This window comes from Symphodus melops (genome assembly GCF_947650265.1).
Source record: "Symphodus melops genome assembly, chromosome: 15".
Classification (NCBI taxonomy): Eukaryota; Metazoa; Chordata; class Actinopteri; order Labriformes; family Labridae; genus Symphodus; species Symphodus melops.
This window is the reverse complement of record NC_136705.1, coordinates 21,234,324-21,255,480: the sequence shown is the minus strand read 5'-3', so window position 1 is coordinate 21,255,480 and position 21,157 is coordinate 21,234,324. Positions and strand designations below refer to the sequence as shown.

Here is a 21,157-nt window from a genome sequence, read left to right as displayed (position 1 = left end):
GGAATACAACACCGTGCCCTGAACACACTTCCTTACTGCTACCTACCTACCGCTGCTCTGCCGTTGCCATGGATACAGTGCCCTCTCTCCCTCTCTCTTTCTCTCTCAGTGGGTATGGAGGGATGGAGAGGAGAAGTAGCTCTAGTTGCTGCCTCTGCGTCATATTCATACCAGTGCAGCTGAGAACTGCCCCCCCCCTTCCCTCCTTCCTTCCTTCCTTCCTTCCCTCCCTCCTTCCTTCCTTCTCATCATCCAATTTGCACACAGCTAGCCCCCCCTCCCTCCTCTCCTTCATCTGTGTCTCCTATCTGCATCTGCTCATCTCTCTCTCTCTCTCTCTCTCTCCCCCCCCCCCCAACTCTCTCTCTCTCTCTGTTGGCGCAGCTTGGTTTCCTCTGCGTGGCTGACCCAGGCAGACTTTTTTTGAGCGAGCGTGGGCGCAGAGGGAAGACAAAAGGTAAGCGCAGAGATGGAGGATGTTTAAGAGTGTTTGTCTGTGAGAGGAAAAAAAGAGAGGAGAGGAGAGAGGGGTGGGAAGCAGGAACAGCTGCAAGACAAAAGAAGCAGAGGTAAGCTTTGATGGCATGAACTCACCTGAGATAACAAGTGAGCCCCCAGGTGCTTTTTAAAAACATTTTTCTGAATTTAAATTGAAGATAAAGCAGGTTGTCAGGGCTTGTTCTACAGTGTCTGCTGCTGGATGATAACATGCATAAGAGTGTTCTAGTGCAGGATGTGTACCTCAGTGTAACAGGCAGTAAGTGTGTCTTCGTGCAGGCACTTTGCTGTCTGTCACACAGTGTTATGAAGCTGCTGCTGCTGCATGTTCCCACAGTGGATAGAAGGGGGCAAACAGAGGGGGAACTTCATTATTCTCGAAGAGCCGTTTTAGAGCGATGCGTGGATGTGTTGACAGAGCGGGAATCTCTGTATCTGCAGGAGTGGGAGAGCATGTCTGACAGTGGTGGAAGAGCTCAGCTTCAAAGCCTTATCGCTCCTGGAAACAGAAGCCATTTCCCAAATCACATTCATGTACCCCTCCTCTCTTGTGCTCTTCTTTCTTTTTCTCTCTCCTGCTTTGTCTTGCTCTGCCTTCTCTCTGTCTCCCATATCCGCCTTTGTTCAGAGTTTCACGTTTCACAGTGGCACAATTTTTCTGTAAATGTCAAACCTGCAGATCACAACCTTCACACGCACAAAGGACTGACACGGTGACAGAGAAGCGGCGCGAGATGAGAGCGAGGAGCTTTCTGAAACAGAAAAATCGACACAAACTGTGTGAAGGTGAAATGAGAAGAAGGGGGAGAAGACAAGCAAAGGGGGGAAAAGAAGAGGAGGCCCGCAGGGTTATTCATTGTGTCTCAGTCCTGAGAACAGTGTCTGACACCGTGTATGACATTTAGCTGTGATGCTGCTGCCGCCTGCGTGCGGGTGTGTGGGGAATCTGCCTGTCAGCTTGCGTTTCGGAGGAGACAGTTGTTTGTCTGCTGTTAGTCTGCTGGTTGTGAGTGACAGACAGCAACGATCTGAGGTTTGTTAAACTTCAGCTTACATTGGGGGGATGCATGGAAATAGGAGACTGAGCGTTTTACAAACTTTCTCATCAATCAAATGATTAGTTCATTTGATTTCATTTGACTGATTTGGTTGAGTTGCCCTCATTTTGAACATTTGTCACATTACAAATATGTTAAACTTTATTAGTTAAACACTCACAAAGTGAACATTATTACAGATTTCTTTGAGAATCAGAAATACTTTTTCCCTGTTTAGAAATTTGGGAAAAAAGACCTGAACTCAGCAGCATGACCGTGATGGAGAGGGTACAGCTTCCAGAAGTTACAAGAGTGAAATCAAACAAGTATCCTAAAAGGAGAAAATAAGAATAACAAGCAGGAGCAAACGTAACAGGCTGCATGTACTGTCTGCATATGTGCACTCTCATCATCATCATCATCATCATCATCACTATTTCACAAGTGCTAAGCATGCATTTGTACAAATATCATGATACTGACAGAAGAGGATTTCATTATACCCACTGATGCATCACTTTGACAATTTTTCTTCTTTTATTGAACCTTTTTATAATGTTGACCAGCTCCTCGAAGCCACTGGAGATTTGTTTTAAAGTGAGAAATGTGAAGATACAAGTGTGAGTGGATGAAACAGAGTCTGTGTTAGATGTTCTTTGTATAAGGGTTCACAACATGGTTCCTTTTTTTGAACCATTAAACTTGACTCCCTGACGAAACGCTGGATGACAGTCTGTTTTGAAACACAGTTGAAAAAGAGGTGTTAAAGTAGTTCAAGAAGACACTTTGTTTGTTGTTGTTTATTCTGCAATTCAGTTTTTAGTCATTTTCCCATTTATTCCACCTGTTCATTCGTCATTTTGACAAGCTATATTTCATGCAGTCTTTGATTTTAGTTGTTTATTTTATCTCCTTTTCCAAGGAGGTAAAAGTATCATTTTTCATTTTTTTTTTTTACATCCAGTCACAGTCACTCAGTGCTGAGACTCGTGCAGATATCCATTTGACAGGATCAGGCACATGAGCAACAAAGATATCCAGCTCACGGGTGTCAGTTTTGTGCTCGTGTGTTTGTGTAGTGAAGTGTGAGATTATGAGATTATTGGCAGGGAGAACAGGCTGGCTCGAGCCAAGAGAAGTTATGGGATGAACAGAGACGGGGAGGAGGGAGAGGAAATGAAACAAAATCACATCAGGCAACAATGAGCTGCAGAAAGGTCAAGGTAATATCAACAGGATGAGGAGATTAAATTGACAGAGTAAAGTGAGATTAAAAAGGGGGAGAAAAAAAAGAGGCGGAGGCTGCCGGGCAAACAGTCTGATTGTTTACATGCTGCTCCTGTTGGGTTCGAGCGCGTGCACAGTTGAACATGCACGCTCTTCCTGCCTCCCATGAGTCTCCTGTGTCCCCGCGCTCCAGGTGGGCTTTGCATTTTTAATCGATACTGTCTGTAGTGATTAACACCAGTCTTCTCTCAGCAGTAGAAAGGCAAGGGGGGAGAGAGAGAGAGAGAGAGAGAGACAGACAGAAAGAGAGATGGAAATCTGTCACACAACGAGGCAGGATGTGTGTGTGTGTGATGGAGTGTTTGTGCATGTATGTGTGTTTGTTTGGCAGTAATGACCCTCTGCCTCTGGGCTCCTACTGAGTATGTTTATCTCCCACAGCAGCAGCGGGCAAAAATGGACGATGCATCACTGCTACACACGCGCACACACAAACACACACCTTGAACATTTTTTCCCTTTCCCTTTCCTTTGCTCTAATTGCCTCCCTCCTGCATTCTCCTCCTTTCACAGGCGCACAAATCCTCGCTCCGTTCCTTATTACTTACTCCAGTCTCACATGCTGTACCGACTTCTTTCTTCTTATCTCATTTTCCCTCCCACTTGTGTTGCAATATCCCTATTAATGATGCAGCCAGAGCAACCACTGCCAACTTCCTGCCTCTGACACAGAGAGAGAGAGAGGAGTGGAGTTGTGCTGTACATGCCCTGCTTTGTACCACTCCCTCTGATCTCTCCACCCCTCTGCCTGCCTTGTTTTCTCTCAGAGTTGGCCCCTGCGAGCAGCAGCGTGTGGACTGAGTGCAGCTGTTTCGTTCCGAGCAGAGCCCAACATGTGAGAAGATGTCTGTTGGAGGTTGTGCTTGTCCCGGTGAGTGTTTACTCTTTCCCTCTTTCTATGTCTCTCTTCTTCCTCTTTCCTCCTTGGTCTCTGTATTCAGTGGAGCTGTCAGAAAGATGACTTATGTAAAAAGTGCTGCAAAGCCACCCAGGGCCAATGTCAAGCTGTGTGTGTGTTTGTGTGTGCATGCATGAGTGTGTTGGTGAAGCACTCGCAACACATGTCCTAAAACAAGGTTATGGACTGAGGCTACCACACTCTGGGATTGAGTTGTTCAGCAGAGCCTCTCAGTCACGCTCGCTTGCTGTGCAGCAGATCAATGGCTCTTTCAGTTTCACCACACACAGAGACACTGAGGTATCAATAAGTACTTCACTTGCTGATTCTCTCACTCTTTTCCTCAGCTTAATCTGACCTCTGTAGGGCGTGCTTCTTGATTATTTCTGCTCTTTTATGTCTTGAAGAGTTGCTTGAAATCCCTTTTCACTGTCTCAGGAATTGTTTTTCACATTTATTGCAGAGCAGACTGTGGCAAAAGTACTTCATTTTACTCACTGCGAATGCTTTAAACCTCTTCTCTCATAATGGGTTTATATATGAGGGTACTTAATAAGACAAACTAAGACTTTAATTACTTTGGTGTTAAGCAGCTGTTTAAATACAGCCCATTATAATTGTGACTTTGCATTCCTGCATATTTGACTTTTTAAACACAGTTTTGGCGATCAGCTTTTTCTAAAGTTGACCTCACACTCTGATATTAAGTTTTTAAGATTACTTTTGTGTCATTTTTTTTTTTTTTTAAAGCTAGCTAAAGATAGGGACATTATTAAGGCGTTTTTGTTTCTTTTTTCAGACACAAAGTATTAGAGTAGATGTAGCTCTTGTATTCTCTTAATTCTTGCTTTCTTGATGATAGGACAGTTGAACACAGGTATTCAAGAGAAAGTACTTGCAGCACAGGGCTGGAAATTAAACCCAGGCATTGAATTTGGACTTGGATTGAATTAGAGTGGCAGTTTCATTTAAATGGCCAACTATATGGCTTCAGCCTGATGCTCTTTTCTCAGATCTTTTCTCTTATTATCTCACTCCTTCGCTGACCCTTGTAGTTTTCCAGTATCTCTTCCTCCTTTTGCTCCCTCTGTTGACAGAGCAGAAACTTTTAATGGCAGCCACATGTTGTTAAGGATGCACCGAGTAAACGGTCGAACAAAAGAGCACACACACTGGAACACTCGCAGGTTTACACTCGCAGTTACACCTTCACAAGAAGCCTGCTAGGACAAGTTACGGCTGGTGGATCTGTCAGATAACAGCATTGATCAACACCAGGTTGCAGTCTCTCTCTCTCCCTCTGTGTGTGTGCTGTAAATCATTATATTTGAAGGCTGGTTTGTTTACATTCCTGCATGATGGCGGATGGAAGATCCTCCTGATCCCCTTTGTGTGTGAAGCTGCATCAGAAAAACAAATCCTCTCTTATTCTAACATCACTTTCTCTTTTCATCTTCTCCCAGTCTTTGTGTTGTTTTTGGGTCATAGCGTTTTAGAATGGGAGGAATCTGAAGCGAGCGTATTTGCATGTGACAGAATGTGGCCCATAATGAAGAACAGACTTCTCCTGTCTGTCTGGTTGGTTGACAACATTGTGACATCCCGCTGTTGTTGTGACTTTGCTGTGAATCAGCCTTTTTAGGGCTTTGTTCCCCGCTTGAAGGAGAGCTGTCCTAACACATCGGAGCCAATCATGTCCTTTGTTCTGACTAAATGGTAAAAATAGATTGCCTCTGAGCTGAAGATACCCCCTCCCCTCCATTCTCCCATGCACCCACTCAAGCATGCCTACCCCTCTTCTCACCCCTCCCTCCCATTTCTGCCTTCCTCATCTCACTCTCTCTCCTTCTTCCTCTCCCTCTGTGTCACTCCCTCATCCCTCGCTCGCTGCCTTTTTGCAGTCACAGTGGTGTTACCTCATGCAGAAAGTCACATGGCTCCTGATTGGAGAAAAGTGACTTAAAGCAGAGCCAAGATGGCAGCCAAACAACCAGGGCTTTTTTTGATTACCGTTACACAACAACACGACTGCCTCAGCTTTATCTCGCTGCGCTGAAAGCCTGCGACTCTCTTTCTTTCTCCCCACTTCTTCCCATCTCTCGCCCCCCCCCCTCCTCTCTGTCTCTCTCTCCACCCGAGTGTGTCTCTCAGATCTTGTTTGCAAGATCAAAATGGCTGTGTGTGCAGAGGCAGAGAGAGAGAAGGAATGCGTGGGAGACAGAGATGCTGGGGAGTCAGAGAGATGAAGGGGGGGGGGGGGGGGGGGTAATGATGTCACATCTGCTGCAGGCCGACAGGATGGCAGAGCAAAGCTGCCATGTGCCACGCAGCCCAGAGGAGGAGGGAGGAAACTAAATGTGTGGGATGGGAAAAATGATTTTCTATCAAAGCGCACCTTTCTGTGTGAGAGATGTAGAAGCAGTGGAGTCTTTAAAACATGAAAGTGAGTTGATGCTTAAAAAGGTGATGAAAAAGGGGAAGAGCTGCGCAGAAAACAAAATGTGTGAGGAGAGACGCAGAGCTGTTAAAAGAGCTGTATCCCTCTGTCACCTGTGTACATGGAAGTGTGTGAGAAGAAGGATATATCTGGCTGTGAAATGCTGTGTACATAATGACGTTAATAATAAACTGTATTTATAGAGCGCCTTTCATAGAGTACAGTCCAAGTCACAAGGTGCTTCAAGAAGCTAACAAAAGAAAACTGAGAAGTCAAAACCTGATCAGGTTTATAAACCTCTGTGATAAGTTTGTTATCCTTCTTTTAAACAGACTAAAGAAACATGTGCATCTCTGACCTGCAAAAGAAATCAAGACCTTTAATAGTTGTTAATGCCTGTCACTGCTGGCCCAGGGTCAATGTCTGAAGAAACAGCAAGCAGATTGGAAGTGCCTGAATAAACGTAAACACAAAATAGATAGATACTTTTGAAAGTTTAAAGACAGCAAGATGGGATATTTGATCAGGAAACATGAATTATCCATGTGGGGCCAATGAGACACAAACCTAAATTCCCCTCTGTAGCTTTGAAGAAAAGTGTTATTAATACAGTGCAGGACAAGTAAAAGAAAATAAGTTTTAGCTTGTCATGAAAAAGACGTGAATGAATGCTGAGATCTCTTAATGACCTCCAAAGTCCAAAGGAAGCAAGAAGGTGAATTATTTCTATATAGTTAACATCAATGCCTGTTAAAAGTGCTGCCAGGTAGATGTCAGGTGTCAGAGGCGGTTAACAGGCTGCTGCAGAAACTGTTTCAAAGGCAAAAAAATCAGTATCGGTAATATAATTGACTGTAAAGCCGTTTCCTCGAAGTGACCATTTCAGTTCAGTTCGATACGGTACACTTATATTAACATTTCCACTGTCAAAAGTTGGGAATGGACCAAAATAAGCTCTCCACACCCTCCTCCTTCTGGTGCACTTCTGTTGGGGTGCCATCATGCTGATCTGACCCTAAAGGTTAGAGTCCTCGCCTCCCAGGCGTCAGTGGTAATAAAGGACAAACACAAAATGGGCCGTGTGGAAATGTCCCAGATTTTAGAGTAGGTTCACAGCTGTTTTTGTTTGACTAGTATCTGTGTGTAGTGTTGACCCTGTGGACAACCTCGGAGGTGCAGACATGCATAACCATGTTCTCCATTGCTGCCCTCTGTTTACTGTGTCATGGTTCTTCTTCATTGGATCTATTGGCGGGCTACACTCTGCTATCCGGCTTACACCCCACTACCAAGTAAGGGAATGGTTGCCGGTGGAAACACAAGCAAGGTCAGGGTTCACAGAACCAAACCAGACTGCTTGGTGGAAACAGGGCTTGCTTCATTCTTCCCTGATTCAGATCAGTGATCTTTGTCCACCACAGCAACGTTCACCGACCGGCTTCCTCTCCACTTCCGTCCATCTGTCTTCAACACGTGCAGTTTAACTTCCTCTTCTGAGGCCACAGTAGCATCCTCTGGGTGCAGTTTTGTTGCTATCACCACCAGGCAGGTGTCACAACAGTTTCCTTCACAGCTTTCTGCTTCCACTGTGGCATTCAGAAAACAGCGACAGGAACAGGCCGTTTACCGGCTCACTACAGATTTTCTCAATACTCTTTCACTATCTCTGTCATTAGGTCCATTACAGGTACATGTCATGTGAACACTTTTCAAAGCATTAAACTTGTTTCTATACAGCCCAAGGTTTCACCAAGGTCAGTGTATTCAGTTGCATTTCAGTGGGAATAAATGGACTCAGTCTCTGAGTCTGCATACAGTAGAGCCTGTGAGTTAGGGATCTAAAAATACTAGAGGGAGCATCAGATCTTGTGTAGTACGAGACCAGTTTTCCGGTGACTGAAATAGTACAGAGTTCTCATGTGTAACACTGCCATATTCTTGTACCACACTTAGTGTTATCACTGTCTGTCAGCCATACTCGCCAGGTTCTCTGTTCACGTTTGTACTGAGCGTAACTGTGACTGAAGTCAGATGAAACAGGATCCACTTCTCAGAAAAGACTTCCACAAAGATGTAGGAATATCTCAAACATATTGGGTTCTATTTAATCCATGTTTTAATTTATTCAAAGGCAAGGAAAGATTTTCTACATGAATTTACATATACACATTTTAGCAACATGGGAAATCAAAGTGCTGAAAGCAAACATCAGAAACATCGTCAAAAAGTGCAACAAAACACTGTATTCTGTCTGTATTTAAAAACAACAGTACAGGAAATTATGCAGACTTTTTCATGTCTCAGTTTTGAAATATTAACAATTAAGATAAAGGAATAAAATATGATCCTAACCTGGTGTTGCATAAGTTCAATTTTCGTTTTTTTAAAGTCAATGTTTTTTTGTATCAATTGAGATGTCTAAAATTTAACTGGCTTGCATGCACATGCTCAAAACATATCGTTTGTGGCCTTTCTACTATTTTTCTGAAGCGCTCCCTGGATGACATTAGCACCATTTGCCAGCAGAGGGAGATGTTGTCTGTCACATCTCTGCTTGTGTTAATCTATCAGCACTGAACAGACGGACTGCAAAATCCTTCTTCAACTACATGATAGACCTGATTATGTGGCTGTTGTTCAAATGTTTCAGTCTTAACTTCATGCTTTATTTTCTAACTTTAGAAAGAAAACTCTAAAACAAAACACAGAGACTGTAGAGGAAGAATTTCAGTTGCATTTTTCACTTAAATGGAACTGAGTTGATCTTTGCTTGGTTTCCATATAAGATCATCCTGGTAACAAGAGTACAGCTGAGGAAGTGGACACAACTGACAGAAATTTACTCCAGGTGTTGTAATGACATCTGAAGCTATCTCTAGGCAGTTTTAGGTTTTTGTATAAATAAATATAAAGCAGTTTTTTTGTGCCATTCTGCTCCAACTCTTTATGCAGCACAAAAAGACTGGTGTGGGTCAGATGTGTTTACTCTCTCAATGAAATGTATTGCGACTCCTGGCTCATATAATTCTACAAACTGACTGGTAGCACAAGTAAAAGCCGGAACAAATTGAGTTTGAAATGCACTCTGAGACCACAAAGGGTTTTCCGGTCTTCAAATATATTGCATGTAAACATCAGAGTGGTTATTGATTAAAAGTGAGGCAGCAGATTACACCCTTACATAATCTGAGTCTATGGCAGGCTCGGGACTGCGGTCGAAAGGATTTTAGTCATCAGCCAAGTTAATCATTTTTCATAAGCCTTTACAAACTTGGCTTGAATTGAACGGCCTATTTAGTTTACTAGTTAAATGTCAGAACAGCATATCTGACCACACTCCATGTACTTAAAGTCAAGCAAATCTAACATTTCTTCATTTTTTATGTGGGGATGTTTAAGGTCAGGACGGACTGAACAGAAGACGACCAGTACACACAGTTCAGGCAGAGTCTGCTTGTATTACTTGTGATTATTATAATTTTATTAGGTTTCAACACAATGACACAAGGCAGTAAATTCTTACGTTTTTTTTTTGATAAAACACCTCCAGTTTTGTATCTTTCAGTAAAAATCAGAAACAAAAGAAGTTTATTCTTTTAATATCTGCAGAAACAGAGGAATTAATTAAAAATGTGTTTTTATGCAGATCAAGAATTCTCCTTAAATTTCCCCATTGGGGATCAATAAAGTACGATATCCAGAGTTTGAACCACAGACTGTTACATTTATTTTGCCATGTATTAGGGGTCGCAGGTTTATAAAGGTATAGGTTTATAAGCTTTCTTGCCAATGGGGACCCACCGTGTAGCACCCTTGGGTGCAGGAACAGGTCCGGGGACAGGACAGATTGGGGGCCCCGGTTTGTGTTGGTCCCGGTGTGCGCGCTGTGCTGGGCGGAGGAGCCTGGAGGAGGAGGCGGGGCCTGGAGGAGGAGGAGGCGGGGCCTTTGTTTGTTCGTGTCTCGGCTGGCAGGAACAAAGGGTCCTGTAGTAGTAGTGGATAGATTAGGTAGCGCCTTCCCCCCTCAAAACAAATGACATTTAAAAACATATATTTGGGGGCTCACTTCTTGACAGGACGGTGAAAACTTAGCAGGAGTTTTCGACTCTCCGTCTCTCTCATCCTCTTCCTTTTGGACTGCGTTATAATTACCGGAGCGGAGCTGGAGCTTTTCCCCATCCACCCGTGAAGGCTAGCTGCGAGGCTAGGTGGCTAAAACACCGAGCAGCGTTTCGGTGGTACCTTTCTCTGCAGGTAACTCAAACTTAAAGCTTCTGTACTCCTTGCAGTGCATCACCAGAAACATATAACACTGGTTGTAAATAAGGACTTGAATTCATGGATGCACGTTTACGCGCTAGGTGCTTTAGCATCCAGCTAGGTGCACAGTTTAGCAATGGCAACCACCCCCTTGAAATGGTTAATGAACGCGGCCCTGCTTTCAACTCACGCCTAGTGTTATTTTTTTGAAGGTAGCACCGTCTCTCCTTTTTAAGTGTAAACCGTGCACATCCAAGATAAATCATTGTCTTGTCACCAGTGTTGCACTGACTGCATAATATGTCACTGCACATTGCTGTTGGATGTTTTCTTGGATTGGGGCCAGCCTCTGGATGCAGGGCTATTGTTTGCTGTGAACAGTTTGGGCGGACTAAACTGCATCAAAGTCCCACTAATTAAAGTCCTTCACCTTCTGTGAGAGGAGTAATGCATCTTTAGCTCCGTTAACCTCCACACTGAAGACGCTTCCTCTGGTGATGTATTTCACTTATTTGTGGCCCCGTGTAATGGTCATTTCATGCTTGTGTTGCAGAGGATGATTTAATCTGCAGATATTGTGTGGATAGCTGAAATTGTTGTTGTGGTTGTCTTTAAGAGGTTGTGTGTGTGTTGTTTGGATAGTGTGTGTGTGTCATGCAGAAAGTGGGGATGCTACGTGTAAGAAAAGAGGACACATTATCTCTTATGTGTGGTAAGGGAATTTGTGTTGTGCATCAGATTAAACAAAGACTTACACATTGGGCTGAATGCTGTCTGCGGCTAATGGCTATTCCTGTTTTGAGAGGGTTGGCATTAGGTCAGAGGTAGATGTTTTGAAAACCTTTGTTAATGCTCTGGAGCAGACAAATGGGAAGGAGACGGTGACCTGCCTTGACTCTGTCACACATACTGAAGAAAGGGGGCCTGATTAGATGAAGTTGTTTGAGGAGCTGAGATTTGACTGTGAAATCCCCCCCCCCCCTACACAAACACAATATGTATTTGTCTCGTCTTCAACCAACCCAATTTGTGAAGAAGTCTACCTAGATGTTTTTCATGAGATCCAGAAATGTGATGCTAAACACTAAAGATACTCATTAGTAAGATTAAAGCCCATGTTCTTTACTATATTGTGTTATAACTAATCTCTCACAAAACTCATCTTATCACCAGATTTATCCCACAGCCTTTAAAATGGAGACGAAATCAAAGCCACACATTCAGATTTAGCTGCCTTCAGTTGTGTTTGCACGGCGTAGTTCACATTAAAGTCATCATCAAAGGGAATAATTCAGGGGCGGCCTATGCTTTATCTCAGTGTGTTCACTGTGTGTTGTGTTTTCTTATAATGAGTGAATCACCACAACACCTAGTAAGTCCCTCCTTAAGACGTGACTTGTTTCAGTGGCAAAAAGTAAGGCGACTACTACGACAGTGGTTGTGACGGCGCGTTGTGGGTTCAATTCCCAGGCTTGTTTTTTGTCGAGCATCCCAGTCGGCTCGCCTGAGAACAAGATACCTTTTTGGTCAGAGCTAATTACAGCGAGCCGCTGTCTGTGGGAGGTCTCCTTGGGTAGAGAGAGATCTAGAATAGATGTTTTCTCAGGGCCCTGAATTGTTGGAGCGTGAATGCTTTTATCCGAACAGACAAGGGTTAACAGCAGCCAGGGTAGCGAGCGGGGGGATGGGCAGAAGAGGCAAACCAGAGGGGGAAACACACAGCGCAGAGCGTGCCTAGGATTACATGAGGCCGTATATGCAGAGTGGAGGTTTCCCTATAATGCTGGAAAAAGACTCCTCTCCTCTGCTTGTATCGCCCCATCTCACTGACGAGGTCGCTGTAGGCTAATAAATATTCCTTTATTTTTTGTGGTGATCGTTTTGTTTCCTTGTCCATTTACCAAATTGAAGATGCATTAGATGATGAAAGCGGCAGGAAATTGTTTTGGCAAAGTGCTTTTTATTGGAGTAAATCTCGACAAAATCATCCAACATCAGATTGCTTAGATGATGCTGTGATTTGAATGAGCTAAATCTGGAGTAATCTAAATCTCCTCTCAATCTGTGTTCTCTTTTTCTCCTCCTCCTCCTCCTCTGCTGCATGCGTGTTCGTGTGTGTGCGCGCAGGCTGTTCGTCAAAGTCATTCAAGCTGTACTCTCCTAAGGAGCCCCCAAACGGCGGCAGCTTTCCCCCCTTCCACCCGGGCGCTATGCTGGACAGAGATGTGGGGTAGGTGTGAGGCTAGAATGAAGATAGCTTTGCATGTTTACACTCATTAAATCAGGTCGATTATTCTACACTAATATCTCCCTTTGTAGTCTTGGAGAAGATGCATCTATTTTTATCTGCTAATTAGATTTTTACACAAATAAATATCTGTACCTATGTTTATGTTTGTGTCTTTGATGAACTCATCTAAAGTGAGAGCTGAACACTAAATGTGTCTAAATGAGCAAAAGAATAAAACCTTCAGCTACATGTCACTGCGTAGATGTGCAGTATTGTACGTTAAGCACACACACCACGCTGCCTGCGTGTGTCGATGTTGCTGACTTGAATGTTTCTTGTATGTTACAGGCCTACACCCATGTACCCACCGTCATACATGGAGCCTGGAATGGGGTGAGTAACCCGACCTCAGTGAGCGTTCAGCTGCGGGTTGTCCTTCCTCAGGAGTGAAATGTGGTGAAAGTGTGAGTGTGTTCTTTGAGCGCTAACGATGGACCAATCGCTCTGTTTTCTGTCTCAGGAGACCCACACCGTACGGGAACCAGACAGACTACCGGATATATGAGCTGAACAAAAGGCTACAGAATTGGACAGAGGTGATGGTCTCTTCATTACCAACATAGAAAACGATAGAAGCTGAATTGCAGGATTTGTGTTTGATGACACTCTGAAGAACTACGAACTCCCAATATATCCTGATGCCATGTTGCTGCAGTTTATGTGGAGCTAACCATGCTGGGGATTTTACAGAAAATGAATCCTGAGAACTCACTGACTTAATTTACATTCAGGCTCTAATAGGATTATCTGATCAACATGGCTGAAACATAATTGGAGTGCCAACTGTTTATTGAGCGCAGAGAGCCAAATGCATGTCATGAGTTGTTCCTTTGTTTGCAGGGTTGTCTGCATGTCGTAGTGTGCAGACATCAACCTCGACCATTAGAAGACTTACAGAGCCTCAAACCAATCATCTGAGGTCCAAATTACAGTGTTTCTACACCTCCAACCAAATAGTGTTAGCACTACTGAACCTTTAGTGCTTAGCTGCTGATCACCAGAGACTCGTGCTTTTCTGTTCTCGCATAACGTGACAGTCTCTGGTTGTTCACACCAACAAGGATTCTGTTGATCAGATTAGATTTCGACTGGAGGACGTAGTTATAAATACTGAAAAAAAATCATTTCTAGTTCCTTTCTGAATGGTTAAGGTTAGTTAAGTTGCACGCATTGACAAGAATTAGTAAACTTCCCTTTTTTCAATTCATCATTGTGTAAAGAATGAGTTGATAACAGCTGTTAACGTGTTTCTAGTATTTGAATTTAATGCCACTCGTGTATCAATGTCCCAGGTAATTTATAAAAAGTCGACCAAAAAAGTTTCAGCCAAAGAAATTGCAATCTGTGAATCTCTATTTTTAGTGTACTTAATGTTTTTTGTGACATCTATCTCTTGTAACCTTGAATGAAAAAAGCATTAATTCAACGCAGGATGGACACAAATGATTGAGTCCTCTTACAGAGCTCTTCTTCTTCTTCTTCCTCTGCTTTCAGGACTGTGACAATCTGTGGTGGGACGCGTTCACCACAGAGTTCTTTGAAGATGACGCCATGCTCACCATCACTTTCTGTCTGGAAGATGGACCCAAACGATACAGTAAGGACCTTTTGAGAAGAGAAAATCCTGATTCTTACATGTACTCGGCTCCTCAAGGCAAAGTTTCACCAACCAGCTTCAGCCCATGGACAGGAAGTCCTTGTATCAATGTGTTTGGTATTCATGAGATTTATTTGTAAAATCCTCATTTTGCAGCTATCGGCAGGACGTTAATCCCAAGATACTTTCGAAGTATTTTCGAGGGGGGCGCCACAGAGCTGTTCTATGTTTTGAAGCATCCGAAGGAGTCCTTCCACAGTAACTTTGTGTCTCTGGACTGTGACCAGTGCACCATGGTGACCCAGAACGGCAAGCCCATGTTCACACAGGTACAGTGACCGGGGGCGTTGAATTTGAAAACGCTCGGCCCTGCTGTTGTTCGTGACCTTGAACTCTTCATTTGTGTCATGTGCATCAGGTTTGCGTGGAGGGCCGCCTGTACCTAGAGTTCATGTTTGATGACATGATGAGGATCAAGACTTGGCACTTCAGCATCAGACAACACAGAGAGGTCCTACCAAGGAGCATATTGGCGATGCATGTAAGTGGAAAAATACACACACGCTCACTTAATCACACAAAGTGCTCATGCACTCACTCACTTCTTCAACGTTTCACTCAGGATCCTCAGATGCTCGATCAGCTGGCGAAGAATATCACCAGATGTGGGCTGTCCAACTCTACGCTCAACTACCTCCGTGTAAGCACCGTTTTTTTTAATCCTTCATACGTCGATGGAAGTCATCGTGCTGCAAACACTCCTTCATCGCTCTGTCCTTCCCTCTCTGTTTCCCAAAGCTATGTGTGATATTGGAGCCCATGCAAGAGTTGATGTCCAGGCACAAGACCTACAGTCTGAGCCCCAGAGACTGCCTGAAGACCTGCCTCTTCCAAAAGTGGCAAAGAATGGTCGCACCTCCAGGTGACACTTCCACTTCCAAAATCCTCCCCGTCTCCTTTCCAGTTACGTGTCCTTGTTGAGAACTGATACGAACACGACATTATTAAACCGTGTCTTTGTGCATGTTTTGTCTTGTTGTAGCCGAGCCAGCCAGACAAGCTCCAAACAAGCGGCGGAAAAGAAAGGTGTCCGGTGGAAGCACGGTGAGCTCCGGAGGAGGCAGCAATAACAACACCAACAGCAAAAAGAAGAGTCCAGCAAACAGCTTTTCACTCTCCAGCCAGGTACCTGTAAGCATTACTTCTACTTGACCTCTCTCTGAAATCCCTGATCAGCTGGGTGAGGCTTGGGTGGGTTAGGGTGAGGGTAATCAGTGGGCTTTGGGGGATTCTTCTGTGTGTAGGAGTATTTGTAGCAGCAGGTCAAGGTAAGGTGGGGTTTGGATTTGGGTGTGTTTTTCTGTCCTTCTAAGAGTATTTAGATTTAGTAGGTTGACACCCTGATGTGAACCAGTGATGGGCAGTCCCTGGTCCTCTGGGGCCGCAGGTTTAAGGGTTTTTAAAGGAGGTTCAAGCGACCTCAATCTCCAAGAAGTGCTTAATGCATTTTGGGACCATGGGTTAGGGTTACCTTGCACTGATCTCCAGGAGAACAGTCCGGTTTTTGTCTCAGCTTGGTTTCAGAGTTACCCTTCAGTTTACCAGAGCACATGGTTCACACAGCACTCATGCCTTTGCTTGCGTGGTTGCTTGAATGAGCGAACGAGACCCGAGGTGGAATGAAAACCCCCCCCCTGATTCAGCACTCAAGGATCAGGGATGCCCACTGCTGGCCAATAGAGAGGGCCCCTGCACCCTGGTGGTGGGCAGGGAGCCAGGGCCACATGGACTACTGAACTGTGAGGGTACTTACCTCGAAACAGTGTCCTGCTTTAAAGTTTTAAAATGAAAGGACGCAAAAACCTCACAAGACTTAATGATTGGGATACATTGGTCCCCAGAGCTTGGCGTGACGTTTCAATTACATTGCTTTTCATTAGTTATATATTTTTTCTAAATATGGAATTGAACCAAGTTAGATCTCACTTAGATAAAGCAGCTACCGTTCCAACTCGTCCGTGCAGCCACTCACTCCGCGAACCCCCTGTATTATGGGGATAATATGTACCGGCCCTTGCTGTCCCCTTTAGGACGTGATGATGGTGGGAGAGCCCACTCTGATGGGAGGGGAGTTTGGTGACGAGGACGAGCGTCTGATCACGCGGCTGGAGAACACGCAGTTCGATGGGGCGAACGGCCTGGAGGATGAGGACAGTTTCAACGGCTCGCCTGCACTCGGGGCTCACTCGCCCTGGAACAACAAGGCTCCCTCCAGTCAGGAGAGCAAGAATGACAACTCGCAGTCGTCCCAGTAGAGAGCTGAGGGACCAGAAAGCCCCCCCTTTTTTTAAAGCTTAGAAACATACTGGGATCCCTCCTGAGCCAACTCGTGAGCAAGAGGAGACGGGCAGGGTGGCCTCCGGGCACTTTGTCTTCAGTGAATTTCTGTTTCTTTTGTTCCATTCAGTTTTCTTTTGAACAACAAAAAACAGAATGGTCAGGGAAAAAGACCAAAGCTCATGGACTGATTGAGCTGTCGCATGAAGGAACGTGTCAGCAGAATCCTATTAGCTCCCTCACATTGTTGCACATGCTCAGTGGTGCTCAGCCTTGGCCCTTAGCTGTTCGGCTCCAGTCAGTCCTCTTAGAGGTGTGGTGAGGCTGTTGGGGTGTGCATGTGTTTGAACCCACCCTTCATCGCTCACCACAGTGTTTGAGCCAAAGTTGGCATGTCCTGGTTTCTGAGTGCTCGCCATGGCGACCACTTCAGTGGGTTCTTGTTCCAACCTCGGGTCTCGCAGGCGTGCGTTGTCCTTCGCAACGCACCTCTTTGTTTCTGTTGTGCTCATGTCACAGGGAAGAAATGCTTCGCTTTTATTTAACTTATTATTTTTTGCAGGCTGCAGAACTCTGTGTGCACTCTTAGTATCAAAAATTCAACTTTCGGTTTTTAAAAACTCAATCATTTGTTTTTGTAGGACCTGGTTGGAACAAAAACCTGTACAGTGCCGGAGCTTGAGGACCGGAGTTGAGAACCACAACGCTAAATCTTACACACACACACACACACACACATATACACACACACACGTACACACACACACACACACACATGTACACACACACACACACACACACACCCACATACACATTGAAACACATCCAGAAGAGTGCACACACTCACCTACACCCACAGCATAAAACATTGAGGTACTGGAGACAGGTGGTACGCAGCATGTCTGGACCAGAGCACCAGACGCCACAGAAGTGTGTTTTCATTTTCTATGTTTTAGACTTGTTTTGATTTCTTTTTTTTTTATTTTTGTAAACAATTTCTAAGAAATAAAACAGACAAGCAAGCAAGCAAACAAAAACACCCCAGAATATCCTTTGCACTGTTTTCCACTCTTATCTCCAATCTATTTTTCTTATGAATTGACGGTGTCCTTTTTTCTTTTCTATTATTGCTAATGTAAGAACTGTAAAACATCAGAAACCTGCAGTATATTAATGTAAAAGTATTGCTGTTAGATCATTCTTCTTGTGATGGTTATAACTTTCATGTAAGTCTGTGCTTGATATAATGTCATCCATCTGTGTCCGACACCACACTGTCACCAGGTGAATTGGCTTCAGTGCGAGAACGCAGGTTTGGGAGAGCGAGGTGAGGGTTTCAAAACTGTACTACATCTCCAAAGCAGCACACTGAAAACCTCTCCCCTCCTTATATTTCCATGTCACACCTGTTCGGATCTGTCAAATGTCATCGCAGAAATGTTTACTTTGTCTTGAAATCTCTAGCTGGGGTCCTCATGAAAGAAAACTTCTCAAATTTGCTACTCAAAAAAAAATATTTTAAAAAGTTTTGACAGGATTGTAAAATAATAGGAAAAAAAAGACTTTTGTATTAACTTAAGTTTCCCAGAAAAGTTTGTAATCACAATTAAGAAAGCTGCAGACCAAGGAGCTCCATGTAAAGACTCTTTAGATATTGATTACCCTGTGCTGTTTTAAGTTTGATGACGAATCATTTGTTTGGCTTTACTCCTCATGTTTGTGTCTGTGCTTGTATATTTTTAGGTAGTCATTTCTGTAAAAGTTATTCTATGTATTCCTCCCTAGAATAATGAGAAACTCAAATCTAATGTAAAGAGATGAAAAGCCTCCCTAAAAGTTTTTTTGAAACGTGATTTTTAATGGTACAATCACTGATACAAGAAATTTGCCCTCATGTTAGCAAACTGTATTTATTTTTCTATGTACTGACATTCTGTTGAAGTCCAGCCCACCTGTACAATACTCATGATAATATATGGAGGAGTTTGTGGGACTCATAATGCTCATTACGCTCATTCCATTACTTGTTTTTATTTATGACCTGCAGCATCGAGGGCATTCGAGCCTGTGTATTGCAACGGTTCAGTATTTGACATTACGTCCGTGCCCTGCCAGTTGAAGGCTTCTGCTCTATCTGAGAAATTATTAGATCCACTGGAAACAAAAATAACCCCTTTGAAACAAGGCATTAGTCATCCTTTTCTGTGAAGTTGCTCTATTTTGGGGTGAGTCATCCTCTGATGAAGAGCCCCAGATTCTGGTAGTGTGCCACAATGGCGCAACATTTGTTCAAATTCAGAGAAACCTTCAGACCAAATGTAAATGGTTTGGTTTTGTAATGTATTCGATTGAGGATTTTCTGAAACATTTCAAATGTATGACAGAAAAAAACATGCTGAACATTGACAATATATTTACCTTCAGGATAGAAGTCTGTGGTTTATTGTTTTTTAAAATTTGTGTTAGAAAATGTTGCTTAACTTCTGAGCCTCAGCGAGCTCGCAGCATGAACAGTAATTAGCAGATTCCCCCACCAGGGGTCTCAGAGAAACCATACAGAGTGTCAGAAATTCCTCCATTATTATAACTGGCAGAAATGGCGTCTGTAAATCCACGCTGAGCTGCAGGCTGTTGTGTGAAAATCCTTATTGTCTCTAGAACCTCTAGTCTCCTTTTAATTGTGGATCAACTCAGCAGGCCGACGCAGAATTGAATTTAGAATCTAGGGGGTAACTTTTCAACACCCTGTCTTTCCTAAGTTGACTTAATTTAGGGAACAGGGGTTTATGATATGTGAGACAGAACTGGAATGGCAATGCACCCATCGCTGGCTCCTGTAGCACCTCACCATAGGGGTGATTTTATATCTATATTTTTCGCCAGGTTTCTGTCTGATAATCCATGTATGGTATCAATAAAGATGAATTTTCACTGAGAACATTGCGTGTCCTTGTTGGCTCAAGCTTTGATGAATGTTCATGTTTATTTATTTAGAATATGAATCCCTCTGAGAAACACGTATGAGCCGTTTAAATCAACAAAAATGGATGTTTTTCTGGTGAAGATAGGGAAACATCCCTTCTGCCGTGGGAACGCCTTGGGATCCCCCAGGAGGAGCTGGAAAATGTTGCTGGGGAGAGAGAAGTCTGGGGTGACTTAGTTAGCCTGCTGCCACTGTGGCCTGGCTCTGGATCAGCAGAAGATAACCAAATTATTGGGGAGGGACAATTATTTTTCTATGCTTTGGTTTATCTGACAATTTTCAGTGAAATATAAATAAACACCCCTTCAGGATAACAAGGCTTCAAAATGAAGATAAGTTTTTCTTGACAAAGAAGACAAAAAAACTTCCCAGTTTCTGATTGAAAGAACCAAAAGTCTTGTTTGTAATATAAAGCAACAATTGTTTCTCACTCAACTCAAACTTGGTTAAAGATGCAGTTCATTGTTTCAAGCAAGTTATTCATTCATTCTTGGCTGGAAAGAAATGCTGAAGATGGCAGCTATGATGGTTGGCAAGAAACAAAATTGGAACGATTAACTTATGACACAAATTGTGATAATAGTTGAGTTTGGAATAGATGGCCATTGTTACAGATGATGGAGGCGGAGCTACACGTCTCTTTTCTTTGCAGATTCAGTGAGACTAGCTTCTAAAATGTATGCTACAACAACACACACAATGGAGATGAAGAGCAGAGTCAACACCAAACGATAGCAAGTAGCTTCTGCAGTAATATTAGAGCATGGAGGCTCTGGGATAGTAAAACCCAACATGTCTTACAGCGTCTCATGATTATTAGGAACTCATGGCTTTTCTTAGCACAATGTACACGCTGCAATCCTGTTTCAATTCAGCCTGAAACTACAGGTTAAGGGAAGTGAGCCTTTGAATCTCTATCTGCCTGATAAGTTGAGGTCACACAAAGTCCCTGACTGACCAACCTTGAAGTCTAACAGCTGTTGTTGAAAAGCCTTATTTTGAATTCAAACATAACTGCGTATAAAAAACATCCAACTCTGTTCCCTCATCTCAAACGGCTCGTTAGACTGTTTTGTACAGTGCCTTGAAAAGGAAGCCTTGAACCGGGTATCCAGAAATCTGATATTACCCATTTTTCACCCGTAGCCCAGAATTTGTGTCTATCACCGTCTATTTCAAGAGGCCAAAAGCCCCGATCAATGGGTTCTTAAAATGACCCCATCAGAGGCTCAACCTCAGTTCACTGTTTCCAAAGTAAGAAAAAGTTAAAAGTTCTATCTGCTAACACTGTAATAAATTACAAAGTATTCATTAAAGTAGGATCCTAACCCCAGCACAACATCACCAACAAACAAGATGCATGTCGAGTGAAAGACTTAATGTCAAAATGCTCAATTTTGCAATGTACGTAAATTGGGAGGGAAAATCTAAATTATCAGCTGCCCACGTTGGCCAAAAACCTCTTCCACAGATTGATAGAGTTACATGGGACAAAAGGAAAAGTCCAGTGTTTTTGTATTTGCAGGATTTAAT

General features: G+C 43.4%; 1 protein-coding gene across 4 annotated transcripts; it reads left to right on the top strand.

The window, feature by feature from the left end:
* The first annotated feature begins 180 nt into the window (after positions 1-180).
* Positions 181-19,579, top strand: ldb1a (LIM domain binding 1a). Of its 4 annotated transcripts, none has more exons than XM_079362200.1 (12): positions 181-457; positions 3,590-3,693; positions 12,545-12,647; positions 12,996-13,040; positions 13,168-13,243; positions 14,202-14,304; positions 14,461-14,633; positions 14,723-14,845; positions 14,927-15,004; positions 15,103-15,226; positions 15,347-15,495; positions 16,395-17,276. In XM_079362200.1, exons 2-12 carry the CDS (start codon positions 3,666-3,668, stop codon positions 16,617-16,619), a joined length of 1,227 nt encoding a protein of 408 aa, XP_079218326.1. In that variant the 5' UTR covers positions 181-457; positions 3,590-3,665; the 3' UTR covers positions 16,620-17,276. The 4 variants fall into 4 exon arrangements, with proteins under 4 accessions (XP_079218326.1, XP_079218327.1, XP_079218328.1 ...); XM_079362201.1 differs by having other exon boundaries at positions 182-457; positions 15,347-15,489; XM_079362202.1 differs by lacking the exon at positions 16,395-17,276 and adding an exon at positions 17,283-19,579 and having other exon boundaries at positions 186-457.
* The last annotated feature ends 1,578 nt before the right edge of the window (positions 19,580-21,157 follow it).